This window comes from Ptychodera flava, chromosome 4 (assembly GCF_041260155.1).
Source record: "Ptychodera flava strain L36383 chromosome 4, AS_Pfla_20210202, whole genome shotgun sequence".
Taxonomy (NCBI): domain Eukaryota; kingdom Metazoa; phylum Hemichordata; class Enteropneusta; family Ptychoderidae; genus Ptychodera; species Ptychodera flava.
The window spans coordinates 39,008,993-39,034,723 of NC_091931.1; the positions used below are offsets into that span (position 1 = coordinate 39,008,993).

The following is a 25,731-nucleotide window of genomic DNA, read 5'->3' on the forward strand; positions in this document are numbered from 1 at the left end:
TACTTGAGATAAGTTCTCATTTACCATTGAACTTTTCAAAGAATACTTTTCACCTTTAAAAATTAATCACTTTTTGCAATGCTTCAAGAAATTTGATGAAAAAAGATCAAATTTCACGACAAATAATTCTATCAACTACATGAAGTACAATTGACTATTTAAAGGGCCAGTAATGCTAACTACCCAAAAAGAATGTTAGAATGTTGAAACACTGACTATAAACCTTACCAACATAGCATCTATACATATAAAATGAACTGTTATTTTTTACATTTGAATTCTTCTCCGGACCAGAATTCTCTTGTCAACAATAAGAACGCAGTTTACACATGTACAGACTGAGATGACAAACTGTATACTGTGCATATCAACATTCTTTGTGGAGTAGAACAAGAAATTCTGGTTGAAATTAAAAAATAAAAATCATTGTTACTGGCCCTGTAATGTTTACCTTCATTTATTGTTTGGCTTGTAATTGTACAGAGAGCACTACTGCTGTTTTTCAAGAAATTTATTGCAGTCTAAAAGTCAATAGTCAACAACATATACATATATATGCACAGATATAGCCGGTTCCGCAGGAGAACATTGTTATGATTTTATATTTTTGGGTGAAGCACCATATCAGCCACATCTTTCCTTGTTATGGTTGCCCGAAAGTGGTTACTAGGCCTCCCAAAGGTATACATGAAATTTTTTGACTCTTCAAAAATGCTCGTGTAGAAAATGCAACCCCCCCCCCGTAATTTTTGTCCAGTCCCTAACAGTATGTTGAGCCATGCATCCACGCATAAGGCAATGCGAGTTGTACTACCTGGTTGTACACTTGAATATTTTACATGTAAAGGACAGGTATTCAATTGAAGACAAAGGGCTAATGCCATATAAGTAATAAATGTCAACAAGAACTAATCCGAAAACCAGGGATTGAGAAATGCTGCTATGAACTTGATTTTTTGTATCTTTGTTCAATCTTGTCTAGCTGTAAGCAGAGATTGGGTTGTGTACAGTTGACCAGTATTTTAAGCATGTTTCAAAAGTCAAACGACATAAACTTCTTTTCCATATCACACAAATTTCACGGATAAAACTCAAAAAAAAGAGCGAGTGTGCCTTGTAAAGATACCTGATGGGTATTTAACATTTTATTTGCATAACAAACAGGATTAGTGACGCCATTATGTCAATCTAATTTGTAAACCGGGAAAGAAGCGTGGGTTTACTACCAGACGCGCGAACTAGAGGCAGTGAGTAGGCTTCTCTCTGGTCTGCAGCCGTATAAAGTTAGCTTTCCTAGTTTGTCAGTGATTTCAGTATCCTTTTGGACGTGAGAGACAGCATATTGCTCAATAATGCCGAGACCAAGAAGGGTTCGAACCGCATCCGAAGATAGGCACAGGCGAAAACCGTACTCGTACGAGACGTCTACCCCAGGACGCCGTGTGGTTTCAACGGAAGAGTTCAACTTTCCCCCACCTCCTGAAACAGGTCAGTCAAAAATTACGCGTGGCTTCGTTTTCCCCATGCTTGATGATTATCGGTGATTATGGGATGCAAATTTATACGTACGTACGTGCAAGCAGGGGGGGGGGGGGGGGGGGGACGTATCATTTAAAAATCGACGCCGGGTGTAGATCTCCAAAGCCATGGTCCAACGCGTCCTTTCTTAGACCTCAGCTCAGGGAAGGCCACCGCATCGTGAAAACAAAGCTCCATCAACGCGTTCTATCTTTATCAACACAGCGTAGCGTTGTTTACACTAACAGTATGTCTTATCGTATATGTCATATATATCCGAAACTGAAAGCCACTTTACCGTTATCCTCTGTCGATATTGTCAGCGGCAAAGATAAGACGTGATATTATAAATTTCCTACACGACCAGAAACCCCTTTGTGGCGATGACAGTATGCATACTGCAGCAATTTGCAATGTGTTTGTGCAGTATGCAACATTCTCTGGAGCCAGACCTTTTTTCTGCTTCACGATCCTACACAAAATAGCTGTTCCCGTGGAGTCTAAAGAGCGTCGCGGTTTACAAGAATGAATGTGCACTGAGGTAGAGTGCAGCACATGTGCACGGTGTGTCAACCCGCATCTCCATGAATGACAATAAACCTGTTCAGAATTTGCAGTTTTGACACAATTGAACTTGTGAATTGATAGTTGGGTGTCCGTTAACATTTACATAGTGGCCCTATACATCTGTGTTTGTGAGGGATCAAAGCATTGGTCACTTTCACATTCGAAGAATGTAGCACTGCAGTGTTGAATCCGGAGAAAATGTAGATGGCATCTATATTCGGTCGATTGGAATCATTTATAGCAATAAAATTGCTCACAAACTTAGTGCAATTCTGGTATCGTTGAAAAAAATAGAGTTAGGCCCAGAAAAATAAAAAGTTTGTTTCTCATCCTAGACATATTGCAAAAATGATGCGGTGACGCGGTTCTTTTTTTCCTCTCAATTTTTTTTATTTTTCAACCAACAAGATTGCACACGCAGAGATAAATGCACAGCAGTGTTGCATTAGTATTTTTGTATACACTCTGTAGCAACATTTCTGTGGTTTGAATTTAAGTGCAGCAATGCAGTTTTGACAGCCTTAATGTAATAGTACGATATGTGTTAAGTTCTGAATGGCATGATAGTGTCACTGTCAGTTATTTTCTTTACAGTTCTGTTTTATACAGCACTGTGTTATGCACTATGGTTGCGTATTTTTGCTTTAGTGTTTTAAATTTTATTTCCTCATGAGCAGAAAAAAGGTTGACTCAGCAGGCCTAAATTGACACACTCAAGGATGAGGAACAAACTTTTTATTTTTCTTGGCCTTATGCGAAAATTAGCCTGTTCATTTTGTATTTCTTGAAGTATTTACCTGTATTGGACCATGCATATACTGTAGAGAAAACTCTGGTCTATTAGCCCAGGACCAACAATTTTTTTAGGATAGTTGATCAAAAACGAAAAAAAATCAGTGTGAGCAAATATTTCTCCAAACATGTTCAGCCAAACTATGCCATACTGTTTTTGCAAACCTGCATGTTTATATGGAGGGGATTCACCAAAAGTACAGAGAATTAGGAGAACACACATGCATGTGCTGGGCACTCCACAAAAAAGACATGCTCGTCTAGTTAATATATTCATATATGCAAAGCGTATAATAAGTGCTAGTATGCAAATCAAACTATCGTTTATCCCACTGTAAAAAAGGTATGGGGACATTTTTTGACCAACCAGCTTCCAAGAGATCTATTGATGTATTCCTAAACAAAAATAATTACAAGCCCCATCAAAACAAACATCAACTTCAAGGTCACCTTCAGGTGAAGCCCTACTGTCATGCAATTTACTGACTAAGCATGCCTGGCTTTGCATATAGCCGTTTATGTGTGCTCATGTGTGCAGGTAGCAATGAGAGGTCATCACTTAAATATTAGTCTGCCTAACCATAGTACTTCCATCACAGGGACTGTGATCTAACCTTTCAACTTTGATCAAGAGCGCTTGTATGGCTGTGTACTGTGTAAACATTACGTTTCACTTTTGAACAAAATGACAGGTGTTATTAGGTGCATTCAGGTGACCCAAAAGTCAAGTATTTCAGTCGTTTCAACAAGCTGTATCTGCAAAGTAAGTATGCTTATGGTGACATGGCTGAATGCATATGTGGAAGAAAATTTTTTAGATTTATAGCCCCAGCATGATTTTTTTTTATTCATGCCTTTTCAAGTGTGTGACCCAAATTCTGGTGACAATGAAGTGGAATTTTCTAGCAGTTTTTGGGCGGGTTTCGTCTGCTGGCTTTTTACCATGCTTTACAAAGTTGGTATCAGGTGATATCACACTCAGAGAGAGGGTGTTTCCTCAGAGCAACCACAAAACTATAATTTTAAAGCATGTGGCTGAAACTACTTTGCAGTTTAACTGGCTGACAATGTTCCATGGAGTGTGGATCCTGTGAGATTTTACTGTGTCACAGACATATACCATCCATCCCTCTTGGTTGTGAGGCCGAGTACATAGTCCCTGAGAGAAGTAAACTTCAAATAACTCCAAAGCTATGGTTTGTGAAACCCTGCATTCTTTTCAAGGAGTGCAAACATGTTTTATGGGAAAAAAACTTACTAAAATGCAGTGTAGGATAAGCCTTTGATCCAGATTTACAATGTTGATTTAGTTGTAGGGTAGAGAATCGACGTTCATTTCATATTTTGGTAAATTGTAGATACATCACAAGGTTGAAGACAATTATTTTAAATGCAATTTTGACTCCTCTGAAAAAATATGTAGTCACATTTTGCAGAAAGAAAAATAGTAAAGAAGAAAAAATAGGGTATTTTTAAAAAAATTGTCAGGGTTTTGAAGTTTGCAACAGAAATTTTAAGGTTTCCTGGCTCAGACAGGTAGTACAACATCTTTGAGGATGCTGATTAGTACTCTTACTAAAAAACAACCTCCTGCCCAACTTAGCCAGAATCCTGTTCCCTGACACTACCCCTCACCCCTTGATATCAGATGGTCCATCCCTTGAGATTTCTGTCATGTGACCAACAAGCCACAGTGAACAAAAACAATGTTTTGTAAACTGACCAATCAGAGTGAATAATGGCTGGGCATTGTTTATCAACCCTATTGTTATCATGCATTGCATGTCCTTTAAATACTGGCAGCTATTAATTGCCACTTATTTGATTGCACCATGGGGGGAAAAAACTTTGATAATTGCACTAAGGCACAAACAAAATTGAAAAAAGAGATGATTACAGAAAGGCACAAACAAACATTTGTATATCATCTGGTTTATGTTGCATGTCATTTAAATAGTATTTGGTAATTGTGAAAAGCTCAAACACATCTACGAGATAGTATGGAAAGATATATCTAGGCAACAGTTACAAAGACATTTTCTTAGCCATTTCAACACAAACCCCACAAAAAACAGTACAGTATCTTTAAGGGATCTTTTTCTGCCTTTATCTTCAAATTTACTTTTCTAAGTAAAATTACATACCTGAAAAACTTTTTTTCTATTTTCAGAATCAGTAGCTATAGAACAAGCTGAAATACAAATATTACTTTAACACCTGTAACTGATGTATTATTTTTCTTCAGAAAAGCAACTGAAGGTGACTGGTGTTGATTTGCAGAAATTGCAGAACAGCAAAGAGCATCACACTGATGAGTATGAACTGGAAGAGCTTGTCGTCAGACGAGGACAACCAATAAATTTGACCATATACCTCAATCAAGAGTACAATGCTGATGACCATGCGATTGAACTTGAACTGCGAGTTGGTGAGTACTCATGTTGCCAGCCATTGTACACAGAGTGTACATGTTAATTAGACCTTTTACAAAAGTGTTATTTTTGAAAGAAAATTCATGAAAATCTGTTATTTTGTAGTGATTATAAGTAAAAAATACAATTTTGTTTTTTACAGTGTATTTTGTCAGCAACTGTGTCAAAAAAGTGCCATTATAAAAATACCTTTCCTACCCACTTCTCCATCTAGAAAATTACTCTGGCATTAACTATGGCACAAGGGTACCTATTCCACAAGTCAACAGTACCCAGGAGGATGACTGGGGCATCCATGTGATCAAGTCTGATGGTAACAAAGTGGAATGTGTCATGTACACAGCTGCTGACTGTCTGGTTGCCAAGTACAAACTGTACGTGGAAACATACACCAAAGGCGAGGATGAATTCCGCTTTGAGTGTCCGGATGAATTCTGTATGATATTCAACCCTTGGTGTAAAGGTACGATGCTTTCTCATTGCACAGATAAACTTGCAGACATGTTATTATGTACCAACTTACACCGAAACTGTATATTTGATAAATATTTGAAAGTCATAAAGATTCCATTTCACAATGTTTGTGGTGTATTTGCAATTTATTTTTGTTTTGTTTTTTATCACAACTGGAAGTTGTGATATAGAGGTGGTTTCAACCGGTGTTTGATGTCGTCCATTTCCGTAAACGACAAAAAGTCAAAAACTGCTGAACGGACTGCGTTGATATTTGATACCGATACATAGACTGGTTCCAAGGTTCCAATTCCGAAAAATGGAGCCAAACGGAGCGCCGGTTAGATAGTTTTGGGAAATTTCTAACCCCCCTTTTTATCTAATTGATTTTAGGGGTCTTTCATATATGTAGTTTTGGAATGTACACCAATCCTGCATTGTGGACTGTTTTATGAGTTGTTGAACAGAAATGAGGTTTTGATGAATGTTAGAATATGCAGGATGGCTGATTCGAAGTATAAGAGATTTCTATGGTCTTTTGGGCATCAAAAGCATTAAAAAAAACATATTTCATAGTTTAGATTCTCACTTTTGAGATGACCCTAGGCATTTGTTAAGTAAACATCCTTGAGTCAATATGCAGACTTTGACATTCCAGAGATTAAGTATCCACAACCTCACATGTTACAGTCTTTCACTACAATGGTATGGCCCAAACCCATTGTTATCAAGGAGAGTGTGGACCTGTCTACAGGAAATTGGGGTGAACAGGTTAGACAATGACGTTACAAGTTGTAGGTTAGTTATCAAGGTAGCACCAGCATAGAGTCCTGAGTATCTGTCCATGTGTTCTCACAGCAAATTACAGGGAAAAAAATTATTTGAGAAGTTTCTCTCCTTTAAATAGAAGTATATTACAATTTAAACTTGTCATGGATAGATTGCTCTCAAATGATCTGAAACACAGTTATTGCCCATTAGCAACAAATCTATAGCAAGATTTATGTAAAGTTCATGAACTTACACAAGGTATTAGACAAAAGATGACCATGACTTTGCTACTTTTCAACATTTATTTCAATCAGATTTCCCCAGCTTAGTGTATAATTTTGTAATCTTAATTACTGTCAACTTAGCTTTACTAACTTATACCTCATTATTCTTACACTACTGTTATACCTTATAACCACAAAATTTCAATAGATGCATATATGATTATCACTTAACAAACAATTTACAAATATGTCTTCTGCTTTTTCTCCATATACATATACATGTCTCTTTTCTCATGAAAATGAGCTTAAAATCGCAATGTGAAAAATAGTCTGTCAGCTATATGTTGCTCATTGACTTCGTGGTCTGTCTAATTCACAGTGAGTGTGGTTGTTGATAAATGCCGATAATACTAGGCGGTCATTATGTCCAAGCGCCATTGGCGGTATTTTTAACATAATGACCATAGGTCATTACTGCTGAACAGACTGCATTGATATTTGGTAGAGATATTCAGACTAATTCCAAGGTTCCGATTCCGAAAAATGGAGCCAACAGAGCAGCGGTTAGATAGTTTTGGGAAATTTCTAAACCCCCTTTAACTAATTGATTTTAGGGGTCTTTCATATATGTAGTTTTGGAATGTACACCAATCCTGCATTGTGGACTATTTAATGAGTTGTGGAACAGAAATGAGGTTTTGATGAATGTTACAAATATGCAGGATGGCTGATTCAAAGTATCAGAGATTTTCATGCGCTTTTGGTAATAAAATTGATAAAAAACAACATATTTAATGTTTTAGATTTCTCACATTTGTTATGACCCTTAACATTACAGACTTGATGACATAACTAACTGCTGGACCTGTTTACTGGCGCATTGATTAAAGACAAGATCTTTTTTATTTTGTAATAAGGACGTGTGATTTCGTAAAACATAGTCTATTAGCCTGGAAATGTGATTTTTGCGAATATTGCTTACCCCACTGACAAACAGTGTGGTTTGAAAATGGCTGGAATTCGCTACTTCGGGACTTTGTTTTCTGTGTGCATTTACTGACAAACTCCAAACCCGCAGCACCTACCCATTCAGTATTTCATGTACAGGTGTACCCAGAGATAGAGTAGTTTCACAATGTGCCAGTTGTGATCAAGTGCCATTGGCGCTATTTTTTGTTCTTTGATCATATTGTGCCGTGGCAATGTGATAATACATTTCAGTGGTTATGGACAGAAATTTAACAAATATAATCATCGTAGGATGATGACAGGGAACAAATTTGCTGTTGTTTAACAGGCCATACAGTCGTAGGCACTTTTCTTGAAGGTTATGAGTCCTATACATCTAATAAGTGTAGCACAAACTTGTTACATTAGCAAGGATTACATGTAAGCGTCACAACACTGTGCATATTTTTGTGTAATTACAATAAAACCTTTAATTTGTGAGTGACCTTCTTCAAACCAGGTGTCATTGAAGAACTGCATTGTACATGAACAAAAAGTGTACATATCAGCCAATCAGACATGCCTGTCTCGGAATTAACGCTACATCAATTCATGCAAAGTAGAACACTAGGGCATAGAGTGTAATTCACTCACTGTCTTATATTGATACAGCCGATGACGTATACATGGAAGATGATGTCAAGAGAAGAGAGTATGTGATGAGTGAAACCAATCTTTACTACTTTGGAACGGCCCGCACCATTGGATGGAGTCACTGGTATCAGGGTCAGGTAGGTCAAAGGTCAATGAATTTAGAGGGTGAGCTGCAAAAATTTCCAGTTTGCAAAAGATTCCCCGACGGCTCATACCGTTGTTTGGAGTCACTGGTATCAGGGTCAGGTAGGTCAAAGGTCAATGAATTTAGAGGGTGAGCTGCAAAAATTTCCAGTTTGCAATAAATTCTTCGACTCAGGAGAACCCCCTCTCCTGTGGTTTTGTTTTCACACACATGTTTGAAGTAGGGTCAGCTTTGTATAGCTGCCTCGTACCAAACGAAAGTTGCTGGTAGATTATGAATCATAAATATCCAGTGTTTGATCATTCATAATGTCATACTGTAATGTGATCATATGGATCTTGTCTTTTCATCGGATTATCTACGTTATAGCAACTGAGATTGAAGACATGCATGGGTAATGTAACTCGCAGTAGCTGTTATCACGCCAATGAAAACATCCCTTACCGAAAATTATTTCTACTGCAAATTTGCCGTAAGTTTGCTGCAAATATGCAGCAAGCATATAGCTTGCAGGAAGGAGTTGCAGAAGTTTGCAGCTAGCTGTGACCCTCCTGCAAACCCTTAAGTCAGTTTGCTGCAAATTTGCGGCAAACCAGGTTATTGCTGCAAATATGCAGCACACATGATTGACATATTACCCACTAGGCCCTATTCATTACCAGGGAGTACACGCTACACACTGAGTACTGTTGCACTTCGTGACCAGTCATATGTCAGCAACACAAAATTGATCTTTCATTTACATTTTATGTTCATTTATTTCATGACAGACAATCCACTTTTTAAATTATAATAACTGGTAATGCTAGATAATGGACAGCTTCAGTTAAGCTGGTGAAAGCATTGCATAGATATAAGAGTGCATATACTGTAGTGACACAATGTAATAAAAGTACCCTTTGACAATCCGGTTGGGTAAATTATGGTTGGATCGAAAACTGAATTTTTAGGGAAGCAAATTTTTAAAAACAGGGACTTGTCTGTCTTGCACCCTGTATTTTCTGCGAATGATACCAAAATGCAAACAGTTTCGAACGAAATGCGCGTCTGATGATGGTCTATAATAAGGACACGTCGTAGACTTTTGTTACTGCAAATCTGTACCTAATGTTTCCGCTACTACCTCCAAGCAGAGTAGTGGCTGTTCTCCAAGCTATATCCCATCAATATATACGGTATACGGTACGTACAATGCAGTGCAGCTTACACTCTGTGTCCCATCTATGCCGCTAACAAAATCTCGCCTTCTGATAACATGGGTCGAGGTAAAAGGCTTTTGTCTAAGCTTATGTTTTCAGCGTTAGAGTTATATTTCCGAGCACAAATTTGAGGTTTAGGATTACACTCCATCCCGAGTCGCTGTACTAAAACTCAATGCGCTACTTCACCAACGTCAAACACGTCCTGTGTTTCAGCTGCGAGCAGCCGACATGTTTACGCTCTCCGGTCACGGTTCATCAAGGTCAGTTCGCGCATTGATATTGATTCGTCGTACTGAAGAATTTTTACTCTCTTTTTAGTCTTTCTATGATAAAATAACCAGTTTCATTAAACTAATAAATTAAATGCTATACTAAGTATGATATATAACGGATTGGCGCAGATGTAGAGTCAAATCCAGCGTTTAAAAACGGGACTACATTATCAATCGCGTAATGATTTGTAGATCGCACTTCCGTAATCGTCATGAGGCTTGATCGGCGCGAAGTTAGATTTTAGTACCATCGGCCAGTGTCGGCTGCGTACTTGTGATCAGGTAGTTATCTAGTGGACAATTTGTGATCTTTCTATGGAATCGCCAGCCAAATGATATCACATAGTTGCAAAAACGTGTATACAGTACCAGGGACAGGCGGAGTTCTAAATTGTGAACGCGAGCAGCAGTAAAGGTGCCGACTATATTTTCTGAGTACGGTATTTACACACAGCACAGAGAGACCTGCATCCGGGAATCGTCCAGCGTCTGCGAGCCGTTACAAATGTAAGTCAATGTACCGTTCGTCTGTACATCGCTATTAATGTTCTGTAATCGTTGTATTGCAATGTTTACCTAAAGATAAAGTTTCGTTGAGTACTGATTCATACTAGAATTCACTTTCGTTTCACAACAGTTAATTACTTACAGTAAGTGCTGAGATTTTTGCAGATTGTCACCGTCGTGTATGTAAACAACATACGGCGAGTTGTCCGCTGTCGGACATTTTAATCATTATTAATTTAATTTCGACCATTAATACTTACCGGTATGCATTTTCTTCTCAATTTTTCAACTTGATTGTGTCCGGCATTTTCAAATAATTATCGATTTCTTTCATGAAATTTACAATGTTTGGTCAAGACGGTAAAGACTTACACTCTTCCCTGAACGATTTATATTTTCAGAATCCATTGCTGGTACAGTAAAGGGGACAAGAAATTCAGGGAACAGAAAGCCAAATCGCAGCCTTTGACAGTAATGTAAATGTTACATGAAACTTCTCAAGTCAAAAGAAATCTTGGCATGATCATGACACTTATGTGGCATGAAATGAACATGGCATATAAAATAAATTGTACCACAATTGAATTTAACCTTTTTTTCTCTGTCGTTTTTTTATTAATAATAACTTTATTTGCGCTGACCATTGTTTCACATGAAACTGGTATTTCAGAGCTTAGTTGGATAAAAGACATGTTGTGCTGTCCACAGTCTGCTGATTTGTCAGATTTTAATGCTCAACCATGTCACTGACATTGGCCATGTCTACACAAGTGATTCTACAACTTCTGTGTACATATATCTGAAATGAACTTATAGTTTTGGAGAAGATAAAAATTTTGAAACTTGTGGTATAATAGGTACAACACAAGAAATTTTGCTGTCACTTAATTGTGTTACTTCTTTGGTTTTCAGTATCTCTTGTCTATTATAATGTATTTATTTTTCTTACTATAACTGAAATTGGTAAAAGTTTATTCCAGAGCTGACTGTTGTAGAATTATACCAACTTTTGAAGGAAATTTTGTATGAGTAATTTGCAGCAAATTTTCAGTAACATTCAATTTAATTTGCTGCAAAGATTGTGCCGCAAATTTGCTGCAAAGAGTTTGCAGCAATGTTGCGGCAGGGACTTTGCTGCATATTTGCAGCAAGTTCACAAGAAACCTAATTTGCATCTGAAAAAGGAACCACCCGCATATTTGCGGCAAATAGTTTGCTGCAAATTTACTGCAAAGCTTGCGGCAAATTTGCAGTAACAGTTTGCGGGAGGCCTAAAATTTCGGTAAGGCATAATTAACAGATGTAGCATATTACTGCTAGAAATTGAAAGAATTCATGTACATATGATGCTTTTTGCAGTTGAATATTTATCATATAACTCCATTAAATTTCAAGTGGTGATGACTGGCAAATTAGCATATTCAACTGAGAAAAATCTGACGTTTTATTTAGTCATATTTTAAAATCATTTTACTCTTGCCAGCATTTCCAAATGAAGTGAAATGAATTTGTTACTTCGTTATAATGCACCGTGAGATAGTTCCCCAGATCGCGCAATGTCCTCAGTGTATAAAGAGAATGATCTACGCAACACAAGTTTAGTCAGACACTTAACAATCTTTCTTTCTCTTTTTAGTTTGAAGAAGTGGTCTTAAAGTGTGTTTTCCAACTCCTTGATGAGTCTGGTATGGCCAAACGCAATCTTGGTAGTCCAATCCACGTTGTCAGAGCTTTGTCAGCAATGGTAAGTACGTAACTATGTATAATACCGCCCTCTAGAGTTCAGTGTGTTAAGTATGTAGGTCATGATAGAGGAAACAGTAAGACACTCTTACCACCCGTACAACCAAACCCCACTGTACACAGTGACAGAAAACTCTGTGGTCTGGCATGAGAGAGGCCTAGCACATTGTGTTACAAAAGATAGCTGGCTGTACCTGCTCACAGGGCAGAAAGAAGAGGGCTGTACTGCATAGCCATAGAGGGGCTATTACAGATTCATCCTAGTGGGAAAAGTGTACCATGTCTACCTGTGATCATCCACAATTTTGATACAGGTAACACATTAAGTGCTGCCTTGAAGAATTCTGTGTGTCAAATTTAAAGTGACAAAGTTAATGATTATTTTTGAGCCGTGCTTTTTTTCACGAATTGTGTTTGAGATGAAAGTTGTTTAAGTTGTTAGACTTCTTGAAACATGCTGAAATACTGGCCAACTGTGCGCAATGTGTACCCCGCTTGCCAAGATATTTTGCCAAACATTGTATAAAAGTTTAATTTTGCATTGAGTATAAGTGCAATACATGTTCTTTTTTTAGTTGAATAGTGAAGACGATGATGGTGTGTTGGTTGGAAACTGGTCCGGAGATTACAGCGATGGTGTGGAACCCACCGAGTGGACAGGCAGTGTTGCAATCTTTGAAGAGTACATGAAAACTGGCAAACCAGTCTGCTATGGCCAGTGCTGGGTTTTTGCAGGAATTTTCACCACTGGTAAGGGATTGTTCAACCCCAACACGGAATGGAATAGGCCCTCTGCCCTCATATTACAAAGTAGGGTCCTTCCATTTCAGAGGATTGGTAGGGTTTTTTGATCCATTCGTCTGCATCCATTATCAGGAAAGTAGTGCAGTAGTGCAATACAATTAGATCTATGTCTCTTTTCAAAGATTGTACATAATCAGTGTGCAAGTCATCATGTACATTTTCAGTGTACATTGCGATATTCATAACCAGTTGTAGTTGAAGGTGCAGTCCTCAATCCCTGGTTATCGCATTATTGCTCGATTGTACTGTTTAGTCGATTTAGTCCTTTGTTCTCCACTGAAAGTTGTGCACAGTCAGTCAATCTGTTCAGAGAGAAAGCTGATAAAGAGCCTGCCCCCTTGAGGCCAAACTATGAGATGTATAATGACAAATGCAATCATTATATTCCTTTTATGGTATAAGAGTAATGACATTTGGAAAATCTGACTTGCCTGTTCTTGGCAAAATAAAAATTTTGTGAAACTACAAATAATTTTAACACCGGATGGTTCATTATATTTTTACAACAACTTATGAGTTCACTTACTCTGTGTTGTGTGTCTTTTTACTAATTTTTTCCCACTGTTTGTTTTACAGCCATGAGAGCTCTTGGTATTCCATGCCGTACTCTGACTAACTTTGAGTCTGCTCATGACACTGACGGTAACCTCACACTGGATTATCACTACAATGAGGAAGGTGATCCTATTGAAGACCTGAATGAAGACAGTGTGTGGTAACTAGTCATGATTTTTGTCTTTCACACTACTTCGTAAACATTGTAAAAGCCTGTTTGGTGCAGAATTTGTGTGAATACTTTGTTCATTTGCTTTGTTTTTGATTTTTCCTGAAAAAACATTATCATTAAAAATGTGGAGTTTTAAATGCAAATTTTTTTTTTGCTGCAGGAATTTCCATGTATGGAATGACTGTTGGATGGCAAGACCGGACCTTCCGGAAGGATATGGAGGCTGGCAGGCAGTGGATGCAACACCACAGGAAACAAGTGAAGGTCAGCATCAGTTTCATAAAATGGTACCGGTACTTCCCAATAAGAAAGCATTTGCAACTTGAGTACATTATGTTAAATCTCCCGAGCCACTTCACTCATTGTATATTTCAGTAATATCTTGTCATGCGTCAGAAATATTTCCTTTGTAAATTTCTCAACTTTCATCTTTTTCTTGGCAACAATCGCTGTGCTGTGATGCCTTTCATAAAATATATCTCGTATTAATGAACAACTTAATCTGCCTGAAGGTTACCAATCCTTTAGCCCTTACGCCCAATGAATATTAGATACATAACCATTGGAAAAAGAATTTCACTTTTAATTTCCTTTTATTCAGGTATTTTCCGCACTGGCCCATCCCCGCTTACTGCCATCAAACGTGGTGATGTCCATCTGGGCTATGACACCAAGTTTGTGTTTGCTGAGGTCAATGCAGAGCGTGTTGATTGGATCATGAAGAAAGACTCAAAGGTGAGCAATTCATTGATGAACGGTGATAAGGAGGGGAATGGAAGGGAAAGGTGTGGAAGGATAATATACAGCAGGCACTGATGGGTTCAATACATAACACAGCTTGCGATTGGCATTCAATATTTTCTGCCTTAATAAACTGATCATAATCATCATGTTTTTCTATAGTAAAACTATGGCAGTAATTAAGATTTGAATAAGGACAATAAAGGACAGTTAAACGACTGTCATGATTTGTGTTTTTTCGTACATCACTTGATACTTGTTGTCAGCTTTGGTAAAACTTGCACTTGTTTCTCTGCCAGTCTCTGAAATCTTCAGAGAAGTGCACTGAGGTCATTTACAGCCTTTTGTCATTTTCATTCATCTCATGATCAGAAAGACCCTTGCTTTGTGAGCGCTGAGCACTATTTTCACATTGTGTCATGTTCCTTTTTACATCCATAGCAACAAGTACCTGCAGATGTAGATCCATCTTCAGTTGGTAAGCGCATCAGCACCAAGAAATTAGCAATGTGGGAACGAGATGATATCACTGATGATTACAAATTTGCCGAAGGTATGTCAGTGGGAAGGAAATATAGTTTTTACACAGTGCACTGCATCAGGAGTGGTATTAACTGTTTTTCCTGTCACCTGTGATGTGCCCAGGCCAGGAAAAAGCAGTATTGCGTCAAAACCTACGTTTGTTTCCATCCGCTCTACTCCACATGTCTGCCACCCAGTTTTGTGCCAGGCATCACAGCAATTCTTTCAATTACAGTTCTCATGGCCATGTCCCATTTGACACTTATGTGTCATAAGTATGGTTATTTGTGCTTGACCTTTTAACCGTTTCTCCTGTATGGAGGTCAAACTCTACCACAGATAACAAAATGTTGTACCAATATATATATATATACATAAATACCAGTGTTCCTCGGAGAAGAATATAAATGATTTGAGTCGATTTGACATGAGAGGTTACAGAAATGATTATATGTAGCATGATATGATTAGCAGCTGTCAACAACAACCAGGTAGCTACACTTGACTCTTTCACTGCAAGAGTTTGATAGGACCCTTTGTTGTTCAGTTCAAAAGCTGGATCTGTGTGAAGTGAGTTTTGGGTGACAGGTTTGGCTAAAAATCTTTAAATTGCAGTGTTAGGTCTGTACACCGAGAAATGAGGAGAGCTTGCGTAGTTCAAGAGTAACTCAGACTACTGTGTTTTAATTTTCCAAGCCTCATCTGAAACACGCTGGCAACACGGCATCAACCCTTTACTAGTAATCCCATTTCGCTCTCTAGAGGTCCAACTTTACCATAGAAAACAATGGGATTGGTAGAAACCATGGTGACGAAAGGGGTAAACAATGTCACATAAGAAGTCTGATGTGTCCAAGTATGGTTGCTAATCAACTTTATTTAACTTGACAGGATCTGAGAGGGAGAGAATTGCAGTCATTACTGCCAGTAAGCATGTCAAGTCGGCCAAGAAGGTCTACAAAGACATCAAGAAGGATGTCCAGTTTGAAGTTGACGTCAGTGACGAAGTTATGGTCGGCAAAGATGTGGAAGTTGAAGTCAAAATCACCAACGACCACATGACTGACGCCCGTGAGATTTTCGTCAGTCTGACCTGTAACTCTGTGCGCTACACTGGGGTTAAAGTTCACCAGGTGCTGGTTAAGAAAGAAAATGTGAAGGTTGGACCAGGAGAAAGTAAGTAACTGATTATTATTAGTTTATTTTTATTAAGGTAGATATACCTTAAAAACGTACCTAGGGGACAGATTATTCAGACTCTCAAACTTTCACAATTCTTTTCTGATATACCACTTGTGGGGGTTTATTTTAAAGCTCTTGGTGTTAGAAAACTTTTCATTGGCTTACTTTTTTGTAAATCCAAAATTTTATTTATTTTCTATAGGGTTAACAAAGGAATGGTGGCCATTTTGAATTTTAAATATTGGTAAATCTTGGGTTATTTGTTTGTCTAGTACCAAAATTTGCACAGTGATCCCCGATTTTTATTCTGGGTCTAGTAAGAGAATGGCTGAAAGTTTCATCAAGGAAAGTTTGAGCAAAAGTTTAAGTCTTTCATTTTTGAGGTGCATACTACCTTAAGATACAGTAATTTACTTTACCATGTTCACTTTAGAAGACCATTGTTAAATTTTTTTTCGTTAAAAAGAGTAAGAGACTGCATGCATGTCTCATCCTGATACAATTGATCAAAAAACTCTGTATGCATCACAAGGTAACTGAGGTTGTTTGTAATTTAATATTTCACCAGGTACAAGCCACAAAGTTGTTGTCTCTGTCACGGACTACAAGGACAAACTGACCGAACACGCAGCCTTGAAGTTCTTCGTCATGTGTGGAGTCAAAGGCACTGGACAAACTTTTGTCGGTCATTACGATTTCAGATTCCGCAAACCGGAACTCACAATTACCGTAAGTCTAAAGCATTTCTGCTTCAGGCTAATTTATCAGAGCATTTGTATGGCAGTTCTACCTTTCAGTGCACCTTTCTCAGTAAATACAGAAATAATGTTAGGTATGCAGAGCTTCTAAAATTTAAAACTGTTTTCTGTGGCATGTGTTGTTGGATAGTAGACCAGGATTAGCACAGATGAGCTTTCAATTTCAGCAAAATGCAAAAGGATATTGCATTTATTAAAAAATTATTCAGTCGATAATAGTTGCTTTGATTGACAAGAATCATGTGTACACTTATTTTAGTTGAAATTAATACCATTCAGAAAAGTTTTTGTTTTCTTGATTTCCTCAGATTGAGCCATCTGGACCACTCAGGAAAGGTGACCCGTTCAAAGCCACGGCCATGTTTTCCAACCCACTACCCATAACACTACAATTCTGTTCATTCCGACTGGAGGGTACTGGCATCGAAGGACAAATCAAGAAAACCATCAGGTGAGGCTTGATTCTAAGGGTGTCATTGTCTCACTCCATGCTATGACAGACTTAGAAAAAGGTCACATTCTTTGGTTTGAAGGTGCTATGCACCTCAAAATTGAAGACTTTTGCCCAAACTTTCCTTGAGAAAACTTTCGACCATTCTCTCTCAAAATCGAGAAAAAAAGAATGGTGGGGCAGTAACTGTGCAAATTGTTCGTACTGGGGAAACAAATTACCTTAAATTTACCGATATTTGAAATTCAAAATGGCTGCCATCCCTGTGTTAACTCAGTTGGGAAAAATTAAATTTTTGATTTTCACTCACCTTAAGAAAGTAAAAACTTTTGAGTTTTTGAGTTTGTCAAGAAGAATTGAACTGTGCACATTCTAGAAAATTGAAATACTTTTCAACATTACCAATGCCAATCACACATCTTCAAACTTCCCTATATTCTGTCCTTTTTCCAGAAATGTTCCAGCTGGGAAGGATGCCGAGCTAGAGGTGAAGCTGACTCCGAAGCGTGTCGGAAAGAGCACACTGATAGCAAGTTTTCATTCCAGTCAGCTGAGCGGTGTCACTGGCTCCATCGACTTGGAAATCATCGACCCAGCCGCGGAAGGTGATGATGATGATGACAAAGACGTCAAGGAGTGAGGTAGCCGTGACTTGTTTGGATGAGATGCAATTCTTACAGGGCTGTCAAAAGTGTTGGAGGGGGGGGGGCACTTAACAAGGATGAGCTTAGATAATATTCAGTGGTGGGGGACTTTGGGTTCAGGGTTATTTCATTTCCTAATTTAGTGGGGTTGACAATTCAAATTTAAAGGACGGTTCTTGTTTCAAAGTACTGAAACTGAAATATACACTTGATTGTATTTTTGTTGGTTTTTTTGTGATATTTTGATGAGAAATATCCGTAATGGGTTGTAAGATGTAGATTTTTGGTAAATTCATCTTTTTAACCGAAATATGTCAATTATTGTTTCACTCTGCGCTTGTGATATACAGGGTTCGTACGCTCCTAAAAAGTCCTGGAAAGTTTTTGAAAATGAAGTTTAGTCCTGGGAAGTTGATAACCCACCCACAATTTTCAAAAATTGTGAAATGATGAGTCTTATCATAATATTGTAAAATGATGTATGTGAAAGGAAAAACAACGGTACATCATTAAAATGATACCTTGACCTCAAAAAGTCCTCGAGAATTGCTGAAAAAACTCTTGAAAGTCTGTGCATTTGTAGTGACTTTGAGCATATGGGCCCTGCGTATCACAAGAAGCAGAGAATAGTGACAGACATTATCTAATGTTAGGAAGTAATCATTTTTAAAAAACTTTTTTTGATTTGTTGCAGAAATTGAATTTGGTACACAGCCCTGTGTGACCATTGCAAACTGTGAAATCTTTATCAATTCTACCAAACTTAATAATTCAACCACTGTTTGTTTTCTAACTTCAATTTTTTTTACCACGATTAATTCGATATACACTCTCGCAGAAAAGCAGCAATGTGTTTAGTGGCGTTCTACCGAAATTCTTACTCGCTTAAAAGGTTTCAGTAATCATATATTTCAAGCAAAGATAACACTCTTTTGTCTCTTCCTTGAATTTTTCAAGTGTCAAATGTAAGCTGTGAATTCAAGTCCATAGAGAATATCACCACTATATTTGTTCCTCTACTTATAACAACTTGGTCTGGTTGAATTAATTGAGATTTTTACAGTAGTTATTTTAAACCTGATGGTTTCCTGTGATATAAATTAGTGAAATTAATCTAAACACATGGTTGTGTTATCATTTGAATCAACCTATTTTCTAGTATTCTCTTATTCTAATGTTGTTGTCTACATAAAATTTGAAATGAAGCTCATACTCATGGGGAATTTACCAGGAAAGCTCACAAAGTGCTTCAGTAGCATTGCAATTCATGCTGTGGTTAGGCTGTCACATAGACTACCTGATCAGAACAGCTTTGATCGATTCAATTATGATCGTAAAAATTCATAGATTTTCCTGACAATGAAGAGTCAGTGTGTATCCTTTAAAGCACATTAATTCAGAAGCCACATTGAGAGTCATTTCTCTCTGATTAAAGTACATTTGAATAATTGTAGAGAATGAGCCGCAAAAGTTTTGCTCTGGCAAATACTGGGTAGATGTTTTTCTTTATTTGACCACAGAGGGCGCACTTTCTGGAATGTCCATCAGGCAGAGATTCAAAACCATCCCTCTCAGGTTTAAGTATTTTTATGGTAACATTGCTGTAAAAATACTCTTTTAGTGTTTATCATCAAAAACATCGTGTGATGAAAGTACTAGGTATCCAGTAAGAACACTGTAGATTGTATTTTAACGATGTTTAGTGTTATGTGCACAATATGCATAAATTCCAGAAAGTGTTGAGTTTTTCACTGCCATCAGTAATAAGTTATATTTGTTTGGCTTCCTTCATCTTGATCATATCCAAATGAAGATACTTTTCAGTCAGTATCATTATTTCTGAAATTACTCTGTGTCAGCCTTAATACCATTACAAGTCATATGTGAACAGTAGCATTCTTTCAGTGAAGAGGACTTTTTTGAGTTCCAACACATCAACTTTGTTATTAGAATTGGTGGTACATCAGCCTAGTTCACAGAACACAGTGCCATGGTTGTGAAATATCTCACTTAAATAGTTCACTAATTGGTTAAACCCCCGTATGGTACAAAAAAACCACATCAATGTTTCATACCCTGTGTTGTACAAATAGGTGGGTATATTTATTTGTACTGCCATGACGTGATCTCTTTGGCAAACTTTGTCTGAACATCATGTGTCCTCTTCATTCTGGATTAGAACCAATTATAAAATGCTGTGCTGCCTTGTCAATACAAAAACTGATGTAGTGAACAAAGTGAATTCTTTTGAAGCAGGAAGTCTTTTAGGCAACATTATTACTGTTTTCTGTTTGTTTTGATTAACTGTAAGCAGTATACTAGTCTAGTCACCCTTCGGTCTTTTAACTTTGTGTGAGCACATTGATCTACTTAGAGTTTATGCACAATGCACATTTGTATAATCATTGTGTGTGGAAGAGCAAAACAAGTCCTGTTTACACTCCCTTTACAGTCAAGATATCATATACACAATAGATCCTTTGCCAGCTGCCAAGTGTTGAGGTAATCGCGTCAACAAATGATTGAGACAAACTCATCAAATGACAACTTACAAAGCCCTATTCAGCAGCGTAACAATCAGCCAATCAAATACCTTGAGCATAATTATGCAAAGTGGCATAATTAATGGAAAGTGGATTATGAAATATGACCAACGATTCTACCAGCATCACAGCCTCACATGCAGTAGACAAACTGAAACCCTTCGCAGAATATTACATCAAGAATTGGACAATCGCTTTTTGAACAACAGAGGGACTTTATATTATTCTGAAAACCTGATGTCACTCTGAAAACAAATACTACTAGTATGTAATGGGGTATTTTTAAAACACTGCTTGAAACTTTGGTTACTGCTTGTTGACTCTTTCCAATATAAATATGAGAGTTGTAATTGGTATCACCATCAATTGATAAGAACCTGCAGAATCTGTTCTGAAGGACATTATGATAACAACTTGATATTTGATCATTCATTTAATTTTACCAGTTGAGATAGCTACCCCAAACTGCTGCAGGTGTTTAGAATTTTGAACAGAAATAATTTTTTACAGGCAACTTAGGTACACAGTAATTTATCTATGTATTAACCATATTTCCTAGGTATTCAAGAGTACTCAAGTTTATATTTTCATCAGTAACACATAGAATTGTAAATTTTGTATTTTCTGGTGTAGTTAGGTATTTATATACAAGACCAGAAAGATAATCATTATCACTGCCACACTGTATTTAAAAGGACCCATGAAATGATCATACAGAAAAGAAGTGTTGCACACAAATGTTTGGAAGCTTCTAGTAGCCCCTAGACACAATATGTTCTTTTCTGTGGTTGTGTATTGCTCACACTCTCTGGGCAATAGACAAATTAGACTAAACGAACTGTTGCTCGAGGGCGCTCTCTACGCTTCCCTCCTTTTTAGTGGGAGCGTAGAGAGCCCTCAAGTGACATATTTTTCAGTCTATAGACAAATGAATGTATGAAATTGGCACTTCTTAAAGGTTTAACCAGCCAACTTTTTTCATTTCACTGGCCCTTTAAATACAGTAGAACCTTTTCTCACCTCGCTAAACTTGACACCAGTCTGTAGTCATCGACTTGAAAATTCAAGAGAATTTTGCCTGTAGTTTAAACTTTTTATTAAGGACACTATAAAAGCTGTTTCCTAGATTACTTCACTGTTTAGTACGTCAACGGACTGTCAATTAGACGTCATCAATTGGTGTTCAGTTCTAACACATTGAGCAGGTAACGAAACATGCACCAAGAAAAGTTTTGTCATGTCAAAGACTATTATAATACATCATTGACATGTCATTCTCGTCATGGAAGGACAGGGTAGGGCTGATTTTTATGGTGTTTCCACTAAAAGGACACGCTGTGCATGGCCTGTTTCCAAATGCTAAGTGACAGTACATTGTATCTTCACCTATCACTTTAAAGTGCCAGTCTTCAATCAGCTGCTTTGCTTTTCCCCACTTGGGAAAAATCCCAAGCAACATCTCAGATGGTCAGATTGCTCAGTGTAGCTGACATTGCTGTTTTTATAGATAAGCTCTTGCCGGTTTCTTTCAATCATTTGTATTTTGTTACAATTTACTGCAAACACTCACCCTGGTCAACTTTTGAGCACACATCCTGAAGCCAATTGATCTTCTGTTGTTTTGTTGATGCAAAATGGCCAGGGAGTGATGAAAGGAAAACATCAGGGGCTGGGTTACAGAGTTGATTGCATCGTTTTTGGAAGATGCTCTTCACACTCTTGAGACCACTGTCTACAAGTATTACGTTTTGCAGATGCCACTTTTGACCAAGAGACTGTACATGACAGTAAAAATTTGTACCATACAATCTGAGAATGATTGAAATAGAAACTTAAAGGAGACTGGCATAGTTTAAAAATGGGTATTTCACGAGTTGCTTTCTAGGAACACTTGATACATCTTTGCCAATATCACCAAACACATTCCATTTATTAATGAACTTATCACTCCTAATTGCACTGTAGAACAAAGTACAGTAATTTTGAGACAAATCTAGTAATTCCATTTTAATCTGCATACCATTTTACACAGGTGAACATCAGGAAATGGTCATCATTGTATACAACTACCATAACCAAATTTGGTCTCTCCCATGATTTACCATCATGTAGTTAGACCAATGTACTGGAAAATGGGGGTTAAAGGGTCAAGAAGTTGAGACATCTGTATCAGAAGTTCTTGGACATAACCAGCGTATCTGACCAGTTGGTTTTTTGATATCAATGTAATACAATTATCAGGAAATCCAGATATTTTCAGATTTTATCTAGTTCTGTCTTTCACACTGATTTGAAATAAATAGGAACTATATAACTGATAACTTTGTGTGTCAGCTTGTCAGTTCATTAGAGACAAAGCCTAGTGTTCATGTCAATATTTTTGTCCATGTCAACAGTGTATATCATTATATACACTGTGTAGTAACTTTCACCGTAGACTGAACATGGGTAATGGTGTTGCTTGTATATTTGGCATAGATTGTGAACTAAATAAGGCTTTCAGTTTCTAGAGGGTTGAAACATTCAATATTCATAATTAAGTTTTGATCATAACTGGAAAAATCAACACAAATAATGTCTAATTAGCCTGTGGATGTGCCGGGTTTGAGTTCCGTATTGTCTAAACTGTTTATCAAGAGTTAACAGTTTTAGAAACTGTCAACCGAAACTGACTCATTGCATGTCTATTAGTGCCTCAATGATTTACACCATGTGACCATGCATCAACAAATCATGACAGAAAGTTTGGATGAGATGTGTTACAGATTAAATCAATAGTTTCTTTTAGATTACAAGCATTTGCTCTTTGTCTCTAAAGATTTTACCCTCCAAGATATTGGACACCCCCATTGATTTCAATAGGGTGGATTCACCCCTAATAGAAGAAGATGGATGTGACAGGGTTTAAGGTTAATCTTCACAAAATTTGTCCCTGCAGATTGAAGATGAGCGTCTACATTTCATCATTCCACTTTAATCAAGATGGAGTCACAACAGTTGAAGAGGGAATTAATATTCTGTTACCCGTTGACAGAATTCTTTGCTTCCTGGCCATTTGTGTGCCTATTTTTAGCTCCGCTGTCAGCGACGCGGAGCTTATCAAATAGGTTGATTTTCCGTCGTCGTCTGTCATTGTCCGTCAACAATTGCCTTCTCCTCTGAAACCGCAAGTCCAATTGCTTTGAAATTTATGTGCAGCTTACTAGGGGTGACCTCACTTAAGTTTGTATACAGGTTTCTATAGATGAACTAAGTAATATACATTGAATTTCTGATGAAATCTGTAATTTTGTATTTTTGGGGCAATTTTGCCATTTTTTGGTCAAAAAAGTGTATTTCCAAAACTTCTCATCTGATAGCTTTGCAATTTGGTATACAGGTTTCTATAGATGAACTAAATCATATTTATTGAAATTATGATGAAATCTGCAATTTGAATTTTTGGGTCAATTTTTTCCATTTTTGGTTTAAAAAATGTGTTTCTCAAAAAGTACTGTTCAACAGCTTTGAAATTTGGTATACAGGTTTCTATAGATGAACTAAATTTGATCTTTTGAAATTATGATGAAATCTGCAAATTTTATTTTTTGGGGCAATTGTTGCTATTTTTGGTCAGAAATTTTATTCTCCAAAAACTAGTCATCAGATAGCTTTGATTGACATGTTCTTAGGGATGATCGATATGATATATTCAAAGTACAATGAAATCTTCTATTGTGTATTTTTGCAGCTATTTTAGCCACTTTTTTTGGCCACTGTATTGAGCTATCAAAGATTTCCACCTTCTTCATCAACATGTGTCAAAAATAGTTATTCTCTACATAAACACAGCGGAGCTATATCGGCCGCTAGGTCGCTTGTTATGTCAACTTTGCTGATCATCGAGCATATTGTGGGTAAGTTCTTGTGTTGAATTCCCAAGTATGTTCAAAGAATTACAAACTTTGAATCTGTGTTCTACAAGTCTTTTTTAGATGTGTTTGACAACATCTTTTAAACATTTATTCATATTCACAAAGACCTCTGGAGGGGATTCTAAAAAAAACTTAAGTTATCAGATTTTTTCAAAATGCCCCCTAACAAACTCACAATGCGTTCAAGTCCCCTTCTGGCTTGCTATAATTTTGAAGTCCCCTCCCATCCCTCAAAGTGAGGCAAAATGTGGCCGATATAGTGTTTCATCCAAAAATATCAAATCATAATACATGGGAGTCTATTGGGCAAACCATTTATCATTTTTCCCATCAAAAACAAGCTATATCTCTACATTTACATTTATTGATAATTCATGTAAATGTACTTTGCTTGAAGTGGCAGGTAAAACGTGCATGTATGTACAAGTATTTTGTGGATTTTATCAATAATGTTGATTCACTAACCATTGTAGTCTATAAAAACTATGAACAATTAATACAAAACTTGCAATATTTGTCCATATGTAGATGCTGGATAATTGATATAATTGAACTTGATCAGAATTGGGTGGTTACAAGTGCATATATGCATAAGAAATTCGATTTGGAATTTCAATGAAAATGTTGATTCACTGTACATTGGAGCCTATGTGAAAACTATAAATATTTTTTTACTATACTACACTAACTAAATCTGTGATTTAATTAAGAATTAAAGCATACCCAGTGACGGTATCGGTGTACCACGAGATTTTGACCAGGTCATGACATATATGCACGAGCGATAGCGAGTGCATATATGAAGTGAACTGGTCGTTGGGTGTGATCTGATTATATCATAACAATATATTGAAATTGTGGCATGGAAGGTCAAAAACGGATTTTTGCTCAAGCTATGAGCTCGCGCGTGTGCCAGCCGTGGTATATCGCCAATATACCACGGTACTCGTCCAATCAGATCGCTGTATTTCCGCCATCAATATACTGGTATGATATAAATAAGTATATATTATGTATATGCGTAAGTGTTTTTGAATATTGACTTTTAGGCTGTAATAAGTTTCTCGATAAACAATGCAGTATTAAATAGTACGTCCTGTACAATTTCAAGCAAAACTATGAATGAAGGTAAACATTAACTATTGTCCCTTCACATAAGAAAGGATTGGAAACAGGATGACTTCCCTCACCTGGCAGAAAAACCGGACACAATTAAC

At 37.2% G+C, this 25,731-nt stretch overlaps 1 protein-coding gene across 1 annotated transcript; it reads left to right on the forward strand.

Annotated features, from left to right (window-relative positions):
• The first annotated feature begins 1,182 nt into the window (after window positions 1-1,182).
• Window positions 1,183-22,921, forward strand: LOC139131715 (protein-glutamine gamma-glutamyltransferase K-like). Its single transcript, XM_070697908.1, has 14 exons — window positions 1,183-1,488; window positions 5,123-5,305; window positions 5,524-5,772; window positions 8,378-8,496; window positions 12,122-12,229; window positions 12,804-12,978; window positions 13,609-13,747; window positions 13,920-14,023; window positions 14,361-14,494; window positions 14,942-15,053; window positions 15,914-16,198; window positions 16,773-16,933; window positions 17,271-17,413; window positions 17,867-22,921. The coding sequence occupies exons 1-14, from the start codon at window positions 1,353-1,355 to the stop codon at window positions 18,051-18,053; spliced, it is 2,235 nt and encodes a 744-aa protein (XP_070554009.1). The 5' UTR covers window positions 1,183-1,352; the 3' UTR covers window positions 18,054-22,921.
• Window positions 22,922-25,731: the final 2,810 nt, after the last annotated feature.